General features: G+C 44.0%; 2 protein-coding genes across 4 annotated transcripts in view; both read left to right on the top strand.

Moving 5' to 3' along the window:
• The window catches only part of smurf2 (SMAD specific E3 ubiquitin protein ligase 2), a 51645-nt gene extending 43109 nt beyond the window's left edge, over positions 1–8536 (top strand). For both annotated transcript variants that reach the window (XM_026165748.1, XM_026165749.1), the window contains 8 exons: positions 2592–2793; positions 4218–4321; positions 4477–4591; positions 5285–5463; positions 5897–6155; positions 6260–6461; positions 7460–7535; positions 7643–8536. In XM_026165748.1, coding sequence (XP_026021533.1) covers positions 2592–2793; positions 4218–4321; positions 4477–4591; positions 5285–5463; positions 5897–6155; positions 6260–6461; positions 7460–7535; positions 7643–7742 — 1237 coding nt within the window. In that variant the 3' untranslated portion in view covers positions 7743–8536. The remainder of the gene's footprint in view (positions 1–2591; positions 2794–4217; positions 4322–4476; positions 4592–5284; positions 5464–5896; positions 6156–6259; positions 6462–7459; positions 7536–7642) is intronic.
• Positions 8537–12280: 3744 nt separating this feature from the next.
• ddx5 (DEAD (Asp-Glu-Ala-Asp) box helicase 5) lies at positions 12281–17695 on the top strand. Of its 2 annotated transcripts, none has more exons than XM_026165747.1 (13): positions 12281–12444; positions 13170–13344; positions 13456–13552; positions 13635–13768; positions 13886–13951; positions 14097–14238; positions 14338–14498; positions 14604–14776; positions 14866–14976; positions 15067–15128; positions 15218–15277; positions 16542–16776; positions 16941–17029. In XM_026165747.1, exons 1-13 carry the CDS (start codon positions 12398–12400, stop codon positions 16966–16968), a joined length of 1491 nt encoding a protein of 496 aa, XP_026021532.1. In that variant the 5' UTR covers positions 12281–12397; the 3' UTR covers positions 16969–17029. The 2 variants fall into 2 exon arrangements, with proteins under 2 accessions (XP_026021532.1, XP_026021531.1); XM_026165746.1 differs by having other exon boundaries at positions 12282–12444; positions 16542–16763; positions 16941–17695.
• The last annotated feature ends 2977 nt before the right edge of the window (positions 17696–20672 follow it).

Genomic DNA, 20672 nt, shown 5'->3' with positions numbered 1-20672 from the left:
GTTTCATTCTCTGCTTACTTTATACTTATGTAGAGCAGTCTGATGCAGACATTTAGATCTAAAGAAGATTAACATGACCACCCAGTGCTTTGTGAACGACCTCTGTTGGATGAGATGGTGAAGCTATTACCTAGCGAGCTGAAACATATAGACATAGTACTAAGTAGCATCAAATAAAATACCCAAACTGTCACACAGACTCACAGGTGGGTTGTAGTTACAGTTAACCATACCACAGGCCATCATTCTTGACAGACAAGTGCTTTACAAATGCTTCAAAAAAACATCAACCGCACGATTCAGTTCAGTGCCTTAACTGAAAACGAACAGCCTACTCACCTCCAACCCGTCAATCAAAGTGGCCGTGTTCCTAATAATGCACAACTTGAAGCTTTTATAGTTTAAAGAGCGAGTTATAAAGAAAAACACTGAACACTTGTCAAAAATGAACCATAGAAACTCTTTAATTGTGAACATTTTCAAATGCTTTGGTCTTAAAATTAGGTAAATATGGCTTCAGATGTACAACGCCCAATGCAGATGCAGTGTGTCAAAATCCAACCTTTTCACTGGTTTCATAGGAATTAAGAGAGTAATGGCAGCCAGGTGCTGCCAATCCAGTGTAGTTTGTTAACTGATGATTAGCAAGGGTGAGGGTCTTCATATAAACTGAGGTTTTGTCAGTTCGGGCCTTTCAGGTGTGTGTTAACACAATGCCATGGAGGAAAGAGACCAGCACTCATCGTAATTAAGCAAATGTTGCTGCCCATCAATCTGGGAAAGATTGGTTTTAAAACCCATCATTCTACATTCGACAGATGGATGGATGTAATATTACAAATATGTAATATTTGGTGAAAATCAAACGCAGTGGTGTGGAGGCGTGATGATTTGGGCTTATTACGGGACCTGGGCACCTCACAGTCACTGAGTCGACCATGAACTCCTCTGTATACCAAAGTATTCTAGAGTCAAATATGAGGCCGTCTGTCTGACAGCTAAAGTTTGGCTGAAATTGGGTCGTGCAAAAGGACTCTGATCCCAAGCACAGCAGCATTGTGCCGTTATTAGGATGCACTTCATTTTTTACACATTCCTTCTGCATTTCAGCTGAATGTTTGTGTATTAATATGTGACACAGCGTAACAATATGTGACCTTTTATTATTCATCCCAGGTTGTATTTGGCTGAGGCTACGTCCACACTAGCCTCAGAACGCTCCACGTCCACACTAGCCCGGATAACTATCGTTTTCACAGAGTTGTGCGTCTACATTGAAACGGCTGAAAACGCTTACGTTCCAGTACTGTGCATGTGTGAAACGCAAGAAGATTCGACCTGCCTCATTGCTGTCTGCTGTTTATTTACTTTCCGGCTCTTTGAAGCGTCGCTGCAAAATGTCGAGGAAAAGCACCGAGTTTTTTAAATGGGCTAACAGTGAGGTGGAGTTGTTGCTGCAAGTAACACAAAAGTACAAAGTTGCAAAAACGAGTGAGAATTAAAGAATTTGAAGAAAAGCTATCTGGAGCATGTACAAACTGATATTAATCTTTGAGAGGACTGTCAAAATTGAGAGCAAACAAAACAACTGCTGTATAATGCCCTCTACTATCTTAGTTTAATTGGTCACACGACTAAAATGTGTCATCCTTTTCGAAAAGGCTCCGGGTTCGCTGTCCACACTGTGAAGCGAAAACGGCATTAAATGTATGCGTTTTCAAAACGCTGCATTTTCCTTGAACTAAAACGGCGTCTCAGTGTGGACGGGAGGCCAAAACGGAGAGAAAAAGATGCATTCTGAAACGAAAACGTATTAGCGTGGACGTAGCCTAATTTTAAGACCATTTTCGTGTTGTGATATGTAAGACTTTAGACCTGACTGGGGAGTAGCTTTAGTGAAGGCCGACTGTGACTCTTCTGTTTAGCTGTATAGATCCATGCTTTTCTTTTTCCCTTCCACACAACATTTTCCATATGCCAAAGCAGACGGTAAATCCTGCCTTGACTTACTTTTGACCAAATATCTAGTTGCTGCTTTTCTACTTTGTAGGCCAGTATGCGGTATGACAGCGTGTAGGCTTTTCTCTCGCCGACTGTTGGTGACAAACTTTTGGACTTGTCAGAATGTGCCTGCACATCTCTGAGGGATGGCCTTGAGGACCTTACATTAGCTCAAGTTTATGTGATGAGTCAAAAACAACAGAGTATGTATTTTTTTTTTTAAAAGACAGTTTTCAATTCAGTCATCTCTGTGTGCGAGGTTTCTGCCAGGTGTGGGGGAATGTATGCATGCGCACGTTGTGATGTCTTACCTCCAGTAATCCCACCTCCACCTACTATATGTCTGTGTGTATGTGAGGAGCTGTTTGACTTGATGTTCTTACCAGATGACCTCAGTGTGTTTACTCCTCATTCCCTGCACTCAGCAAAGGACTAAGAAAGTACGCGTTTTTGAGCCTTTTGGCTTTTCTCTTGTTATTCTTGCACTAGTGCTTGCTTATTTTTCTCTCAAGCGATGTGTGTCTTTTTGTCTCCTTCTTTTGGCCCGTTCTCATCTTCCTCTGCCTTTCCGTGTGATCTTTCCCCTGCAGTCGTCAGAACCAGTTGAAGGATCAGGCCCAGCAGGCTCTGGTGTCCCCCGGTCAGCTCCCCGAGGAGGCCGAGTGCCTCACGGTGCCCAAGTACAAGCGAGATCTTGTTCAGAAGCTCAAGATCCTTCGCCAGGAACTGTCTCAGCAGCAGCCTCAGGCCGGCCACTGTCGCATTGAGGTGTCCCGCGAGGAGATCTTTGAGGTGAGTAGGGAAAGGAAAAGTCCTCGTTACAACTAAAGCTTGCATGTTCAGAAACTGGTACGTGATTTAAACCAGGAGAGTATTCACTTGAGAGCCAGAGCATGTGCGAAACATTTGAAATGAGATTGTGGAAATAATAAATGCGCTCCGTTGCACAACCACCTGATCCTTTAACCTAAAACTCCAGCCAACATATTGACATTTGGCAAAAAAAACCTCCCCAAAAACACACAACAATCAATGCCCTCAATTTCTCCATAATGCTACAAAATTACATGCCTTGTAAGTTGAGCAACTACCACAATTACTTGTGTACCCGCTGAGCAGCTTGTAATTGCACACGTTATTTATAGGTATTTTTCTCCCCTGTTCTCCGTGTGTGCTCCCATAAAGGTCGTTGCCCATAGCAGTTTGGCTGTAAGAGCGATTTCTCTCACACACACACACCTGCACGCACGCACACAGTTATCTATGATGTGTGAAGGCAGTCTGTTCAAAATCTAAAGCAGACCCTCTTGTTCGAGATGAAGTACATTTTCTCAGCGGGGGAGGGTTTTTTGGGGTTTTTTCTCCTTCTTCGTTTTTTTTCCTCCCGTGTCTTATGACGTGCAGGGCCTTCACCAGAACAACAACACCTGCAACAGACTGCATGACCCTCATAAAATATGCACTGGAATGTGCTGGAACAGCCACGTCTGTTAATCTGAACGAAGACATTTTTGTTGGCTGATCTCGATGTGAGCGAGAGAGAGGGTGGAGGTGGGGGGGAGGCGGGGCAGAGGACATCTTGAGGTTGAGCGAGACATAACTGCATAGTTTCTCCAGACCAGCTGAAGCATTAAATTATGAGTGAACAGGCGAGTGTTAGGCGGTGGACTGTCAGAGCTGTCTCCGTGTGTGCTTTTTCGGCGCAGATAAGACATTCCCAGTTCTTCCCCAGCACCCTTCAGCTGTCTGCTCCGTCTGGAGGGCACAGCGGAACCTGGCTGTGGAAGAGGCGGTGTTATTATAGTCTTACGACTGTGTTTATTATAACTGCCCCTAATCCACTTTAAATGAATCCCCCCCACACGACACTGTGAGCCGGTCGCACGTGGGAGGAACGCTGATTTAGGTCGTCCTAAATCCTTGGAAGCAACTGCTAAAAAACCAAAAAAATGCACTGCCATATTAGCATAAAAGACCTCAACATGGCTTCTGAGCCATTGCCTTTCATTTCAATGGCCACAAAAGCTGCAGGTGTAGGATCAGCGGTCAGGGCTGTGTTCTTGTATGTGTGCTTCATGACCAGAAGGTAACGGGGGAACTGGCCACGCGCGATTTTTGACAGCGGCCGCAGCATTACGCGAGTCTTCTCAGTGACTCTAACATCAGCATCTAGCTAAGTCGACACTGTTCCTGACATGTTTGTGTCTGCGTTGCAGGAATCCTATCGGCAGGTGATGAAGATGAGGCCAAAGGATTTGTGGAAAAGGCTGATGGTGAAGTTTAGAGGTGAAGAGGGGCTCGACTATGGAGGAGTGGCGAGGTAAAGAGTTTGACCAACTGTGAATACGGCATCTGCCTCCTGATACCCGTCTGTTTTGTTGTTAGGTGCTTTTCCTGTTTAGGTCTGGGATTACAGTGCAGAGAGTGTAACTGCTTTCTGTTCTGTTCTTCCATGCTTGTTGTACCCCCGTGCAGGGAGTGGCTCTATCTGCTGTCACATGAGATGCTGAACCCGTACTACGGCCTGTTCCAGTACTCCCGTGATGACATCTACACTCTGCAGATTAACCCCGACTCTGCAGTCAATCCTGTGAGTTGCACATATAACCTGCAGCCATGTTGGAAATATGCTTTTAGAACCAAGTGTCCACAAAAAAGATGGGATTTTCTTTTTCTTAAATAAATAAGTAAATAAACACACATAAACATCTTTCTTATTTCCTATTTTTTCTTCTTCTTCCTTCCTTCCCCTTCTGCCTTCTTCTTCTTTCTTCTTCTTCCTCTCTTTTTTGTCTTTTTCATTCTTTCCTTTCTTCTTCCTTCATTCCTCTCCTTCTTTCTTTTCGTCTCCTAATTTTTTTTTCTCTTGCTTGGTTCCTTTAGATGTTGCCACTGTCACACCAAGGCCGTCCTCTTTCATAACAGCTTGCTGTGCAGCTGCCATCAGGGACTTCTTGGCGTTTTGTCTTACCTTACACGGCGTCATTGCGCTATGTTTAAGCTGGTGTCATTTAACATTAATTAGCACTTTCATGTTTGCGTGAGTGGAGAAGCAGCCTCTGCGTAGTGTGGTTGAGATGTAGGTTCACCTTCGTTATTTACTGCTTCTGCCATGTAGAAGCAGCTTTATATTACTGTACATTCCTCCTGTCAGAGAGGTGTGTGTTTATGTTGAGCACAGTCTGGGGGAAGAGTCCAAAATACACTGTGAACATTCACGTCTGCAGATAACTCGCCGCCATCTATTCATTTGGAAACTGAAGTTTGTTTTGTCTGCCTTCAGGAGCACTTGTCATACTTTCACTTCGTGGGCCGTATCATGGGAATGGCAGTGTTCCATGGCCACTACATTGATGGGGGCTTTACTTTACCCTTCTACAAACAGCTGCTGGGTAAACCCATCACCCTGGATGACATGGAGTCTGTTGATCCTGACCTGCACAACAGTCTTGTCTGGATCCTGTACGTACAAGTCAGAGCAGCGTTCCTTTTCTTTTCATTTTTTGTTGTGATTTCTGGATCATTACAACACATCACTCACAATTTTATTCCCATTATGTCAATACATGTTATGCAAAGGGGTGGGGTGGGGGGGTATAACTGTGTTTACTTCTTCTAACTTTGATGACAGCGCCCCCTATGGTTTAAAACCAGTTTTTACATCAGTGGTCTGTTAATCACATATTTTCAGACTCATCAGAGTCAGAATACTTTAATAATCTCTAAAGAAATTATGTAATGTGACATGATGTCAGGGCATTACTCCGGTTTAGCATTCTACCTGCTGGGTTTACTGATTACCACTTATTTAAAATGTTACATTACTAATGATGCCTTTTTTTTTTAAGCCTGTTTTGACTCTTCAAAAGTAATTTAAAGGTTTATCTTCCTCCAGGGATAATGACATCACAGGTGTGCTGGACCACACCTTCTGTGTAGAGCATAATGCTTATGGAGAGATCATCCAGCACGAGCTCAAGCCCAATGGGAAAAGCATCTCCGTCACCCAGGACACAAAGAAGGAGTACGTGCGGCTTTACGTAAACTGGCGTTTCCTGCGAGGCATAGAAGCCCAGTTTTTGGCTCTGCAGAAGGGCTTCAACGAGGTCATCCCCCAACACCTTCTCAAGGCTTTTGATGAGAAGGAGCTAGAGGTAACTTAACATCTCCTTATTTGTGTGAGGATGTTATGTTGCTCAGCTTAGCTTGTGAGTCTGTTCACTCTAATTGAGGACTTTCTCTCTCTCTCTCTCTGTAGTTGATTGTGTGCGGCTTGGGTAAAATCGACATCAACGACTGGAAGTCCAACACACGACTCAAGCACTGCACTCCAGACAGCAACATCGTTAAATGGTTCTGGAAAGCTGTGGAGTCTTTCGATGAGGAACGCCGAGCCCGGCTGCTGCAGTTTGTCACCGGTTCCTCCAGGGTCCCCCTCCAAGGTTTTAAGGCTCTCCAAGGTAATACCATTCAGGATGAAAACATGAAACACAGGTGCGTGTTGGAGTGTTTGCCTGTCTCTGTCTGGATTTCTGCGACTTGATATGCACCCTGGTCCGTCCTGGCAGACAGATCTGTGCACAGACACATCACCCTGGCATGAGCAGTACACAGCGATCCACATGCTGACAACACCTTACATAACGTGATCGTCCTGTCTTGAGTAAAATATCTGCAGACGCCAAAAGACAACTCTCATTCTTACATTCTTAAGGAAGGAAAAGAAGGAGAAAAGGCTGAGATATGCTGAATTACACAAGAACTAAATGAGAGTAAACAGGTCTGATGGAGTGATGAATCCACATTTGGTTCAAATCATTGTCAGTATATATGGAGGAGATCAGGAGAGAGGTACAGCAGTGGGTCTCTACACCCATCTGTAAACCATTATGTTTACAGATGTCATTGTTTGAGGCTGCATTTCAGCTAATGGTGTTGGAGATCTTATTAAAACTAATTATGAACACAGAAAAGTACCATCAGATTTTGATCCAAAATACAAACTTATCTAGAAAGCATCTGATTGGCCACAGCTTAATTTTTCAGCACAACAATGATCCCAAACACACAGCCAGTGCGGTAAAAGCAAACCTGGATACACAATCACACAATGGAGCACAATTAGTCGTGCATTGGCCTCAATGTTACTGAAGCAGAGAACAGAACAAAGGAAACATCCAAAGAAGAGCTTTGAATGTCCTTCAGGAAGCCTGGAGAACTATTCCTGAAGACTACTTAAAGAAATGACAAGAAGCTGCCTAAGAGAGTTTAGACTGTGTTGAAGAATAAATGAGGTCGTACCAAATATTGAATTCAAGCTGGTTACAAATTGTAAAAACTGTTTTGTTTTTTTTAAATTATAGACTACATTTCCATGTTTGTTCTGTTTATGTGGTCCTCAGTTCGACACAGTACAATGCAGGTATGTAAATATCCTTTTTATTGCTGTTGTATACAGGTGCTGCTGGCCCCCGACTCTTCACCATTCACCAGATTGACGCCAGCACAAACAACCTGCCCAAAGCCCACACCTGGTGAGCAAACTGTTGACATTATAATAGTTTTAGTCCTCTCGCTTTAAGACTCGTTGCTCCGGCGTTGACCCACGATCCTAAACTCCATCTCACCCTCTGTCTTCCAGCTTCAACCGGATTGACATTCCTCCCTATGAGAGCTACGACAAGCTGTACGACAAGTTGCTCACTGCCATCGAGGAGACGTGCGGCTTTGCTGTAGAGTGAGTCTCCGACGCTGGCGGAGCTCACCGACGACCAGAAGCAATGTGGTTCGGCCACGATGAGCACCCGTCCATTCCAACTGGGGTTCATTGATGGATGCTTCACAAAGGGGTGCTCGAACTTCCCAGAGGACAAGCTAAGGGGGAGGGTGGGCAAAGAAGACCTCAAAATGTCACCTGACTCTGGGTATTTTTTTAAAGACACCCCCCCTGCCCCCTAGCCCTCCTTAATATCTTATTTTTATCTTTGAAAAGGATCTCTTCAGCTGCTAATAACTCAAACTATTTACTAACTTGTTGAACTGGCAAAATTTGCTGGCTCTTCCCTTTTTCTAAGTTCATTTTAGCATTTAAAAAAAGAAACATATTCCATGTAGCAATTGTCGATCTTGCCAAGCAGAAAACAAGGTCAGTCCGCTCTGAAACAATGGCCACTTTAAACAAGACTGTTGTTTGCTAGAGCACAGGGTCACAAGTGGTTACAGCACAACTACTTGGAAACACTAAATTTGGACGCCGAGAGTGCGTGACTCGGGCTGTGTGGTGCCTCGCGGCGATCACGCTGGGGTTATCTCTAACGCCAAGGATGGGAAAACTGGGGATGTGCGTGGATGAGAAGGGCAGGACTCGAGACTGAATTACAATCGACGGTTTACAACCTTCTCCAAAGACAGCAGTGGGGGACCAGCGCTCCTGTGTCTGCATACCCAGAAAGCCTGTTTTCACCAGTTTTGACAACTGTCCGTGTTCAGAAAAAAAGAGTAAATGGATGAATGGCTTGAAATGTGTTATTTTTATATAACAGGGAAAATTGAGAAAGAAACACTAAAAAAAATAAATCTATATAATATATATAATTTATTGCTGTTATATTTCAGAAACCCCTTTCCATTGTTTCAGAAAAATAAAATCTTTGTTAAGTGTTGCTGTTTAAATTATAGAAGACAAATTGTGAAAAACAAAAATTAAGCTTGACTCAATCTCACTAAAGAATGCTGTGGTTTATCTCTCGCCGTGACCCCTCGCACTGTACGAGGAGACGTTTGTCAGAAAGGGCAAAACAAACAAGGTCTTTGACACACATGCGATGTCCTCTCAGTGCCATAGCTGTTCTGAATGAATGGATCTTTGCAAATATTGAGCTGACCCTTTAAATTCTACTGATTTTCATCCTGGAGCGACAGACATGGTGATGTGAGCCCCCACCCCCTTTTTTTTGAATTTTTATTTAAACAGTCATTTGTAGCTGGGCTATATTAATGTCACAATGCCTGCCATTCATTTCTAAAGCTGTCCAAACTCTGTTGGTGTCTTCTTTGCGCTGGCTCCATATTGCTATTGTTTTTTAAAAAGAAGAAGAAAAAAGAAAAACCTCTACTACCTTGTAGCCACGTGGTGCTAAATAGCATTAACACTTGTCTTGTATCGGCATCCTCGCTCACTGACATACTACTGCTTAAAGTGCACAATACACTACTCGCACTCATTACCTGTTTGTGGACACCAAGAGCTCTACTTAGCCACGTTCTCAGGAGATGTCAAAAGTAGTTTGGGATGTTGGTTTGATTTGAAATTAATTCTATTTGTCTCGATTTCCTGAATGTTTAAGGGGACCTATTGTGTTTTTCCTTCTTTTGTGTCATATATCTGCTGTTACAGTGGGTAAAGTTTCAAATGTAGAGGTCACAGAGTAATCCTTGTAAGCCCAAACCTCAGACTTCTCACTGCTAAATGTTATGTTTTATGCTTCTTTTTCTAACACTCCTGCCTCTGTGTGAGTCACTGAGGAGAGGATGCTCAGACACACAGCACCGCCCACCTATTAAAGTAAAGCTGGCTTGTTTCAGATGGTGGATTGGACTGAGGCGGGTGCACTGGGCCCAGGATCATTCTGAGCTGTGAAATCATGCAAAGCTACTCTAGTAGAATCCCATAATAGGTCCTCTTTAAGGTGTTTAAAAAGTCATATTTTCAGTGTGCCCACAGAAAAGCATAAGCGCACACTCACTGTTGCATGTCTCCATCGTTTGTTTGAACGTGAACTAAAATGAGACAAGTCCTGTGTTTTTTGTTTTTTAGCCTGCTTTCGCTACGTTTTAATCCAGACAGGAGGGGGTGGGGGGGTGTTTTCTACAATTTTTGAAAATGAAACTCTTGAATGTTTTTAAAAGATGCTGCCTGTCTAGCAATCTCTACGACCGTGGACTGTTCTTAACGTTTGCATACGCTTGAAAAGAAATACATTTAGACCGAGTGCTCGCAAAGTGAAAAGTGTCCTCAGATGGTGCTTTTTGTACAGTAATTAAAAATATCGTTCGTATATGTGGATCAAACCAACTGTAATTTATCTTTTAACTTAAGCAGAAGAAGACGTTTTTTTCTTGAACCGAGTAGAGGAATTGCACACGAACAGATGGAGGTTGCCTCTTCTTCGGCGACCTCTGTGCCAGATACTCATTCACCTTTAAGTCCAGTGCACAGGCTGATTTGCCCAATTGTCTTTCTACACTACGTCGCTCAGCAACGCCCCACAGCTGCCTCTCCATTGAACTACACTTTTTATTCAATAAGTTGAGAGATGCCGCTTTTGTTTTCTTTTTGCTTTTTTTTAATAGCATGATCCACTAGCAGGACTATATCTCTCATAGCTGACTGATGCAATTTGATGTATGTTAACACTATCATTTTGTAAGAGTATTTTATTTTTGTGTGTAATTAGTTCTAATTAAACTTGCCTTTGTCTAACAATGTAAGGCCTTGTACAAACAGATGTCCTGTGGTTTCTTCAAGAAGAGTGTTTTGATTATGATTAGTATTGGGGTGGGGTGGAGGGTACTTCAGGTAGTATTGATCCTAAACAATCACTTTATTTCAGTTTGATTGCATCATTAGCACCATCTAATATAAGAATAGCTCATGTGGGTGTGCAAAGTCTTTATATGTCAATGGGATAAGGCTGTGACCACCCACTGAGACCACTCCAGATTAAACGGCTGGTACTTGGCTGGGGAGGGGGGTTTCAACTCCTCCTGTAGATTGGTACAGGAAACTGACCTGTTCTCACTCTGGGGAAAAATACTTGTGTAATATAGGGAGAATGTAGGTCACACTGGTTGTGGCTTTTACACATTTAGACATACAGATAAGAAGGAACCAGTCTAAACAAAGATTTGTAGATGTAAAAAAACAACCAATGGGAAAGTCAGCGGGTATGCAGAGATGGCCTTTTAGCAGCAGCATGTAGAGGACAGTGATGTACATGATTTCCACAACCAGTATTTAAAAATAAAATCCTGTCAGACAGTATCCAGCTTCTTTAGTTACTGGCCTGGTGAATTCATAAATAGCAAATCACTGTAATCCAAATAAAGGTTTGTGGGGGGAAAGTCGCAGAGATCAAGTGTTTCCTGGCTTGGGGAGAGAAAAATGGCATGTGTCAAAGCCCAGACCTAAGTTCTGATTTATAATGGCACCCTAGACACTAACAAGATGTGGCTTTATCAATTTCGGCCCATTGAATGGTTTTGATCTTGGGGAGTGCAAATAAATGTAAAGAAGGAAAAAGAACATTAGACTTTTCTATGTGGGTTTGGGTTCAAAATGTTGACAACACTGGTAATGGAGAACTGGATTATGGCTCACTTATCTTAACTAGCCAGTTAAGTCGAATATTGCTGGGTAAGGTAGTTCTTTGTTTTTATATTCATCGGGCCCCAATGTGACCAAATATCAAAGAGAAATTAAAAATGCATGTCGTGGAAGAGTTCGGGTCTTACAAAGTTACAGCTCCCTAATCAGAGACACAGATTTGTTTAGTCTCTCTTTGTTAACGGTTATCCAAATAACCTGTTATCCAAATAGCTCTGTATTCTTTTGTTGCTATGGGATAATTTCTTGTCGGGAAAAAACGCTTTTCCCTACTCTTTAAATATTTTCTCTGATTATTACAATACTATTATTATTATATCACAATATTTTCTAGTTATTCGTTCGAGTATATGTAAAACACACGTTTACACGTGCTGCGCGGGGTGTGGCTGACTGTATACAACATACGATCAAACAAACAAAAAAAAGTTTATATGGTGAAACCTCTAATGACGTCACTTACAGTAATAAGTCGGGAGTTCAAGCAAGCCGCGTGACCGCTTTTCTGTCTCGTACATATTCTTCCGCCAGTATATGATTCAGTAACCGAGGTCAAAGCGATCCTGAGTTTTTTCCTTTTCTGACTTGTGCTTTACGATTTAAGAGAGATTTTTATAAGCATGTTATTCAGGAATAAAACACGAAAAACATTTCTTTGAGTTATTATTTCTGAAGCCTTTCTGACGTTTCTTCTATTTTGCCAAGCTTAGCTTCTAAAATAGATTTAGTAAAACTCTCGGAAAGACAGCTTATAGCTTAAAAGTTATGGTGAGTTTACTTCTTTGTTGTGTGTTATTGTGTGTTTTATTCACATTTTGAGCCTTAAAAGTCGAACCCCGTATGGCGGATGAATACATCCCGGGGGGTGGAACTTCCTCTTGTTATAAAAACCGGACCCCGTTTTTGCGATACCGGCATTTCAGCGTCAGTGCCGGTCGGAATTTTTCAGTCGGCGGGCCAAGTCTGTTGTATTTATCCTTTTCCTTTTAATTTATACGGTTTGTACACAAAATGCCTGGATATTCCGACAGAGATCGTGGCAGAGACAGGGATAGAGGGTAAGTACATTATTTGATATATTTAGACTTTATTTTTTTAATCACCGTCTAGTAAAAATGTCCAAAGGCTTTCGTAGTCGGAAAAAAAGAACCACTCAGCTCAATATTGTAGTTTTTGTCGATGAAAAAACAGGCAGAATTTACTTGAATTAACAGAAAGTGTCTCGCTTTGGAAAAACAGGCTTTTGACCGGTATATTTCAAACCCAAGGCCTAGGCCGGTGAGAGAAGCCCGCTGTCGTTGTCTTTGGCTCAAGGCCTAGTTTGGCCTCGTGCCCTGACACACTGGGTTTTCGTTAGCTTCAGGATACGTTAGCAAATTCGGAAGGAAGCAGGGAGCTAATTCAAAATGTTGGTGATCGGAATCGCTTGGCCTCGCGTCCTCCCCACCTTTTGTGATTAAATCTAGCCTTTTCTGAGAAATGATTGTGGTCAGCGCGAGTGATGTTAGTAATGCTAGCACAGCTGGCTAGTCGGCTTTTCGCCATGTGGTAGCGTGAATGCGGATACAAAATGCCGGCTTTTTCGCCCCCTCTTTGTTCCTCTGCTGGCTGGAAAGTATATAGCAGCTATGTAATTTCAGAGAATGACGCAGTTAATAAGAAGTTTTCTATATTATAATAGTCGGTGTCTAAAGTGACAGCGCAAGTCGTATTTTTAATAATAACTGTAAGGAGACTGAGTTTTAAAAAAAAACTTACACAAAAACTATTTTATTATTTTCAGTTATGGCGGTGGGCCTCCTCGTTTCGGTGGAAGCCGTGGTGGTGGTGGTGGCGGTGGAGGAAAGTTTGGCAATCCCGGTGACCGACTACGGAAGAAACACTGGAACCTGGACGAGCTCCCCAAGTTTGAGAAAAACTTCTATCAGCAGCATCCAGACGTTGCCCGGAGGTCTCATGTACGTATGACATGTTTTGTAACGCCTCTCGACATGTGCTCTGCCCTGCACGTGTTAGAAGTTATGCAATTGGTTGTGACCACTGATCTTATTTTTCTTCACTCTTTGCAGCCAGAGGTTGAACAGTACAGGAGATCCAAAATAATTACAGTGAAGGGGAGGGATTGCCCAAATCCTATCATGAAGTTTCATGAAGCAAGCTTTCCCTGTAAGTTTGAAAACAACTTGGTGAGATGGTATTGCAAACAGGTTAAATTATTTCAATTAACATTTGATTTCTTTCTTCTTAGCATATGTGATGGATGTCATCAACAAACAGAACTGGACTGAACCTACACCCATCCAGGCTCAGGGCTGGCCTCTGGCTCTTAGTGGCATGGATATGGTTGGCATTGCTCAGACTGGTTCTGGCAAAACTCTTGCTGTAAGTTCAGTATTGTTTTGTCTTTAAACAAATTGCAGCTTTAATCATCTGAGCTGACCAGATGATTTAATATTTCCTTGATACTTTTCTTACCTATGAAACTCTTTTGACTTGCAGTATCTGCTGCCTGCAATCGTTCACATCAACCACCAGCCTTTCTTGGAACGTGGAGATGGTCCAATTGTAAGTAACGACATGCTTTCCGTGTGTGTGTGTGTGTTAGCTTCAGTACTGGCTTGAGTAGGGGTTTTCGTGTTTTCTTTCTCAGTGTTGAAGTTGTGTAGCCTCCCTGAGCCATTTGTAAAAAGCTATTATCTTCCTCTAACAGTGTTTAGTGCTTGCCCCAACCCGAGAGCTGGCACAACAGGTGCAACAGGTGGCCGCTGAATATGGCAGAGCATCTCGTCTAAAGTCCACCTGCATCTATGGTGGTGCACCTAAAGGACCCCAGATTCGTGACCTGGAAAGAGGTACTGTTGCTTATTTTTATTTTTTTATTTTTTTGGGGGCGGGGGTCAAGTGCTTGCCCTGTATAGTTAAGATGTTAACTTCTCATTATTACTTTAAAGGTGTGGAGATCTGCATTGCCACTCCAGGCAGACTCATTGACTTCCTGGAGGCAGGAAAGACCAACCTCCGTAGATGCACGTACCTTGTGCTTGATGAGGCTGACAGAATGCTGGACATGGGCTTTGAGCCACAGATTCGGAAAATCGTTGACCAAATCAGAGTAAGTTTCTGCATATATATCCAAGTAGACTTGTTGGAATAAAGTGATTCCCTGCTAGACATGTAATGCGTTGCAAATTTTTTTTTTTTTTTTTTATATTTGCAGCCTGACCGGCAGACTCTGATGTGGAGTGCCACTTGGCCCAAAGAAGTTCGCCAGCTAGCTGAAGATTTCTTGAAGGAATATGTTCAGATCAATATTGGGGCACTGCAGCTCAGTGCAAACCATAACATCCTGCAGATAGTGGATGTGTGCAATGATGGCGAGAAGGAGAACAAGTGAGTAACTGTTCTATAGTAAAGTGCCAACTGTAAGGTGACAGGATGTGTTCCTCAGTTTTACTTACGGAGTGTCTGATTTCTTATAGGCTCATTCGTCTGCTTGAGGAAATAATGAGTGAAAAGGAGAACAAGACCATCATCTTTGTAGAGACTAAGAGGCGGTGTGATGACCTTACCAGGAGGATGAGAAGGGACGGGTAAGTGTTAAAACTAAACTACTGCTTTAAAGTACTGCTTTTGCTGAGATGTAGTAACACAACTAAATTTGAACCCTTGTTTACTTTTAGATGGCCTGCTATGGGAATCCATGGAGATAAAAGCCAGCAGGAGAGAGACTGGGTGCTCAATGGTAAATTTAAACCACTGGTTAAACTGAGATTCAGAATAAAAAGTGCACATCATGGTTGAGTCTTACAGCGTTTGGTTTCTGTTTTCTAGAGTTCAAATATGGGAAGGCGCCAATTCTCATTGCCACAGATGTTGCATCCAGGGGTTTAGGTCAGTATCCTCCATGATGTGTTTAATACCTATATTGTACCTCTAAAAAGAGAGTGTATTTGCTTTCTTTAACTTTTCTGCTTCTTTCTGAGTTTCTCCCCTGGCCTTAAGGAGCAGTCTATGTGGCAGGGCCTTGGCATGACAAGCCCAGGTATCCAGAGGGGGAAGGAGGATTCTTGGAGGTGTCCCGACTGGCGAGGCACGGGTCTCCCAGTTGTGCAGATGTACAGAGGTGACCAGGCCCAAGTGCAGAATAACGCTCTGGCCTGCCTAAAAGAGGGGGAAGTTGAAGGACTCCCCATATGCTCATCTGTTCTCTGGCAATGGTTTGGACTGCTTCACACACCCAGGCTCTAACTCTCCCAGCTCGAAGCCCACCAACACAGCCTCTGATTGTCTTGCATTTGTTTAGGCATGGCAAGTCATTAGTCATATTAGGTGCTTCCTTATTAGACTTTTAAAAGCATGGGTGGCTTAATGTTGCAGTTTCCTAAACTTCTGTCTGAAGAGCAGTCTGTCAGATCGGTCATACCTTCACCTCTGTAAAGACATGGCTACTGGCCCTTTTGGTGACAGTGGGACATGCTAGTTGGACAAACTTGGACAAAATCCAAGCTCACACTCCTCCCTCGCCTGCGTTTCAAAGTCATGTCGAGACCTGCCAACGAGAGACATTGTGATCAAGTGAACAGTGGGTCTGGAAAAGCTGAGAAGGGGTGCACTTGTAGACATCCTGCAAATGGGTTCAGAGCTACAGTTTCTTGCCAAGAGATGCACATGTGAGCTTTAAAACAAAGGTCTCATGTGTGCGTAACAAAGGGACCTCGGTAAAAGCTAGTTGAAGCACACTCGGAGGCAGTAGTGTGCATAGCAGCCCTACTGTGTAGCGACATGAGGTCACTTGACAATATGAGGGGCGTGTTCTGCAATGGGAATGGACTAGTGAATGCATACTCCAAGAATGGTAAGGCTGCTGATCCATTCTTTTTTGTGTGGTTTGGCAGTTGCTTAGCAGGGAAGGTTTTTATTTTCTCACTGGATTAGGAGCTAACGGAGTGTGCATCGTTTCTCTCTTCCCACCGTAGTCTCCCCGAGGATTATGTGTCTAATGCCAGTCAATTTGCAGCCTTTGTGGGTTAACCAGCAATCCCACCGTCATGACCGTACTAACTTGCCCTCTTTTGTTTTTGATCCGGTTGTTGTGGTGGCGCCGGTGCACATTTTGTGTGCTGTCCTCTTTTTATGCCACACTGCAACATTACAGATGTTGAAGACGTCAAATTTGTCATCAACTTTGACTACCCCAACAACTCCGAGGACTATATCCACCGCATTGGCAGAACGGCTCGTAGCCAAAAGACAGGCACAGCCTATACCTTCTTCACACCAAACAACATGAGGCAAGCCGGCGACCTCGTCTCTGTGCTTCGAGAGGCCAACCAGGCTATCAACCCAAAGCTCCTCCAAATGGCAGAAGACAGAGGAGGTAAATCTAATTGGTGAGATACAAAAATGGTGATGAGTCTCTTTAACCCGCTCCTCCTTTCTTTTAAGATAAATTTCTTTATCACGACTTTATCTTTGCATCAACTTTGAGTTTAAATTGCTTTCACTAAAACGTGTTCCTGTATCGCTTTTCTAATGTTGCCACATCTCTTTTTAGGTCGTTCAAGGGGAGGCAGAGGTGGTGACTATCGAGATAATCATCGAGATAGGTATTCCTCAGGAAGGCGCGATTTTGGCAATTTTAGGGACAGGGACAACAGAGGCTTTGATAATGGACCAGCTAAGTCTTATGGCATGAGTTCTCAGAATGGAGGCTATGGGGGCAACAACGGCAATGGCTTCAATGGAGGAAGCTACAATGGTAACGGACAGTCAAACTTTAGTAGTAACCAGACTGGGTCTTTCGTAGGCCAGAACAACTTCCAGGGCCAGCAGTTTGGTGCTGGTAAGGCTGTTGCGCAGAATGGTGTGAGTCATCCCCCATTCCCCTTCCCCCAGGGACAGGCTCCGCCACCGCCGCAGCAACAGCAGCATCCTCCACCGTCACTGGTGCCGTACCCCATGCCTCCTCAGTTCTCACAGTAAACTTGTCGTACACTTGAAAGAAGTAATTTATTGCTTTTTGTCTGAGTTGTATACTTGATCCAGATTTTTTTTTTTTTTTGTATTTACACAACAGGGTTACAACAACTCCAACCTCTGTCAAACCTTTTTAAGATCTGCAGTGCAGCACTAGTGATGTTGCACACATTTTTCCTAATGCTATTTAATTTGTTACATTCCTGTTTAGTTAAAATTTTGTACTAGGTAAATAAAAATGTATCAGTTTTCACGTGTATCATTGAAAGTGATGTTAAGTTCCTTTCTTGAAAGTGCACTGCATGATCTTTCAAATAAACTCCTGAAAAGACAGTTTTGTGTCTCCTTTACTACAACATGAATGTTGCTGAGTCATTAGAGGAGTGGTATTAGTATGACTCAATGTCCAGCAGATGTCAGGGTCCTGCAAGAATTCAAGCGAAGTGTGCAATCAGGTACAACAATCCCTTAAACCAGCATTTAACCTAATGACAATCAGGTGTCTCAGGGTTTTTGTGTTACTGATGTTGCCATAACAGGAGTAAAAATAAAAATCACCTTGCTTAATCTAGTAGCTGAAATAGTATTTGTTTTGCAGGGAGGGTGGTGCCAGGTGAAGGCAAAATGGTTAAAAGGGTTGCATCCCACCACAACTTAATGACAGTCTTCATAAAACATGAGTTTTGGGTTTGTATAAATGCATTAATGTTAAATTTTGAATACCTGTGGAGCTGCTAGTAGGCTGAGATGAAGCAATGTCTACATCTGCTGGTAGAGAATTGAATAGCAAAGTGATTTCTTGTCTACTTCAAGTTAAGTTTTACTGCAGTATGAGCAGAGTAACGACTACTGGGCAAGCTTTTCCATGCAGTGCTCCACTTGACTATCAGCAAAATCTGTTATTTCATATGTTAGCCATCTCTTTTTTTTGCCTGTCCCGTTTGGCTCTTTTGCCATCAGAATTGTTGTCTAAAGGCAAACAAAGATGCCCAACGGATTTACTTTACCAAATTGACCATCCCAGCCTTGCCGTAATGGTCCATTTGATTCACCTTTTATTGTTTATTTTATTTTCACTTACTGAATACGGGACAGACTTGACTGGGGGAAAGAAGGGGAGAAAGAAAGAGGGAAAGAGAAACAGCTGAGAAGAGGGACGGGGGAGAAGGGCAAAAACCATAAACCAACAGAACGGGCAGAGAAAAAAAAATGCATATATCGATCACCTGGATCACCTGCTGAGAAAGAAAAAAGAAAACAAGCAGAAGAGAACAAGAGTAATAGAATAAACAACATCACAATGATATATGGGAATATGACAGTAAATACTAAATGTTAAACATTATTGTGCAGCACATAAGATCAACAGAACACAGTGTGCTTTGAGGTAGGAGCCAAAAAGGGTGTAGTTTGTGGGTGTGATCACCCGTGTGTACACCTGTGAGCATGGACGCACTTGTTTTTTGTTTTTTAAAAGGTTCCTTCATGTAATAATCTGCTAGAGGGTGTGGGGGGGCCACAGCCCCGTCCTCCAGGGCATGAAGCAGGTATGGAGGAGATCAAAACTCCAGACATCCAGAGGCCCCCAGAACACAAGAGACCAAGGAAGACCAACAGAGGGGCAGCCGCGCCACTGTCCCAGAAAGAGCTGAGGACAGTCCCAGATGAGGGCTCACTCAGCAGCCGCGGAGCAGAAGCCAGGGGGAGTTGCAGTGACGCGCCCGTGAGCTCCGCCGGCAGCCAGTCGTGCCTGAGTGACCGAGCCCCAGGCCGAGAGGCCGGGGGCACCCCACCTCCGAAGTGGCCCGAGCGAGCCCCAGGCTCCAGGCCCCGATAAGCGGCCGCCAAGGAGTGAGCCGGTGTGTACCTGGACGCCCATCCCCGGACACAAAGAACCACCAACGCACCGACGTCTGAGGGAGTCCGCCACTGGCCTATCTCCCCCTACCACCACTTCCCCTAGTGGTGGTAGGGGGAGATAGGCCTCCAAACCTTGGAGGGCCTGAGATGTCCCCAGAGAGGTGGCGTCTGATACCCAACCTGACATATAGACACAGACATACAGGCACACACAGATACAAACATCCATTCCCACCCTCATGCTCTCATATGCACTCACTCCACACTCAACCAACGTGGAGACAGAGGCAGCCAGAAGGGGACAGGGGGGGTAGCCTCCTCTGCACCCTGGTGACATACCCCTACTCCAAGGCCCTGCATGTGTGGGTGGTTGTGGTGGAGCGGGAAGAGGGAGGCAGCTGGAGATGGGGAGGGAAGGAAGGGAGGGGCAAGTGACCCCTCCCTGGGGCCAGCTCCCCCGCTGACCCCAGTAGGCACCCCCATACTCCGCGACCCGCCAAGGAAAGGGGGCCCAGGCCCATCCAGACCGGGGCCCAGTGCAGCAGCGCCTCCCGGCCCCACAGAGCACGGGACAGTCCACCCAACCCCACCACAGAGAAAACTGCACCCACCCCACCATCCACTCATCTTCCAGACTACATAAGACAATAAACACCCAGGCTGAGATCTTCCTCCACCTCTCCTGTATCTCCCCTCCTGCAGAGGGAGCTCCTGAGGAGAGGAAAGCTCCTGCAAGATGTGACAATCTCCCCCACCAGTTGAAGAGCCCCCCAGGTGGCTCGATGCACCGGCGGCACCCTGCTCCAGGGCTGGGCCCCCATGCATGTTAGCCATCTCTGGAGTGTTAAGATGGAAATAGGCAGTCTTGAGCTGTGTATCCCACTCCGCGTTTACACTCCTTATAGCAGTTGGCACATGTTTGGCTACTTCCTGAGAACATCCAGTTATCCATAAAATGTACAAAACAAAGTGTTATCCAATATCTATCTTTAGGCAAGCACATGTTAGGTTCACAACTACAACCTTCTATTTAAAATAAGTCACAGGTAAAGAAATTTTGTGCAGCAGAAATATTAGGAACAAACTAAAGGAATCAAGTGTACTTATGTACACTACATAAAGATATGGAGATATCACTGATTTTGCTCATTTAACTCCTTTTTTGATTAGGAAGCACAACTGTTCTGTCATAGCTCTAGTAAGACTAAGCATTGCAGTCTTTCTCATTAAGGTTAAAAGAGGATGCGGGTCCCAGTTATCACAGCGCAGCTGGTGCTCCACCCAATGAATGTATATATTCATGATAAAGAGACTGAAATCTGGTCACAGGTCAGTGGCGAATGATTACAGATCAGATCTCTGGATGAACAGTCCCCGCTGCTGCTCACAGGTGCTGTGGGTGCGGCTGATTAAACTGCTTTCTACATGTTTACAGAACCATAACGTAGAA

Source organism: Astatotilapia calliptera, chromosome 4 (genome assembly GCF_900246225.1).
Source record: "Astatotilapia calliptera chromosome 4, fAstCal1.2, whole genome shotgun sequence".
NCBI classification, from domain to species: Eukaryota; Metazoa; Chordata; class Actinopteri; order Cichliformes; family Cichlidae; genus Astatotilapia; species Astatotilapia calliptera.
Note: the sequence above shows the minus strand (reverse complement) of the source record. Positions and strands in the feature narration are given on the sequence as shown.

Coding starts and splice junctions, on each gene's coding strand:
- ddx5 (XM_026165746.1), top strand. CDS start 12,398: ATGCCTGGATATTCCGACAGAGATCGTGGCAGAGACAGGGATAGAGG. Junction 14,499..14,603: donor AAATCGTTGACCAAATCAGA/GTAAGTTTCTGC, acceptor TTATATTTGCAG/CCTGACCGGCAGACTCTGAT. Junction 16,764..16,940: donor AATGGCAGAAGACAGAGGAG/GTAAATCTAATT, acceptor ATCTCTTTTTAG/GTCGTTCAAGGGGAGGCAGA.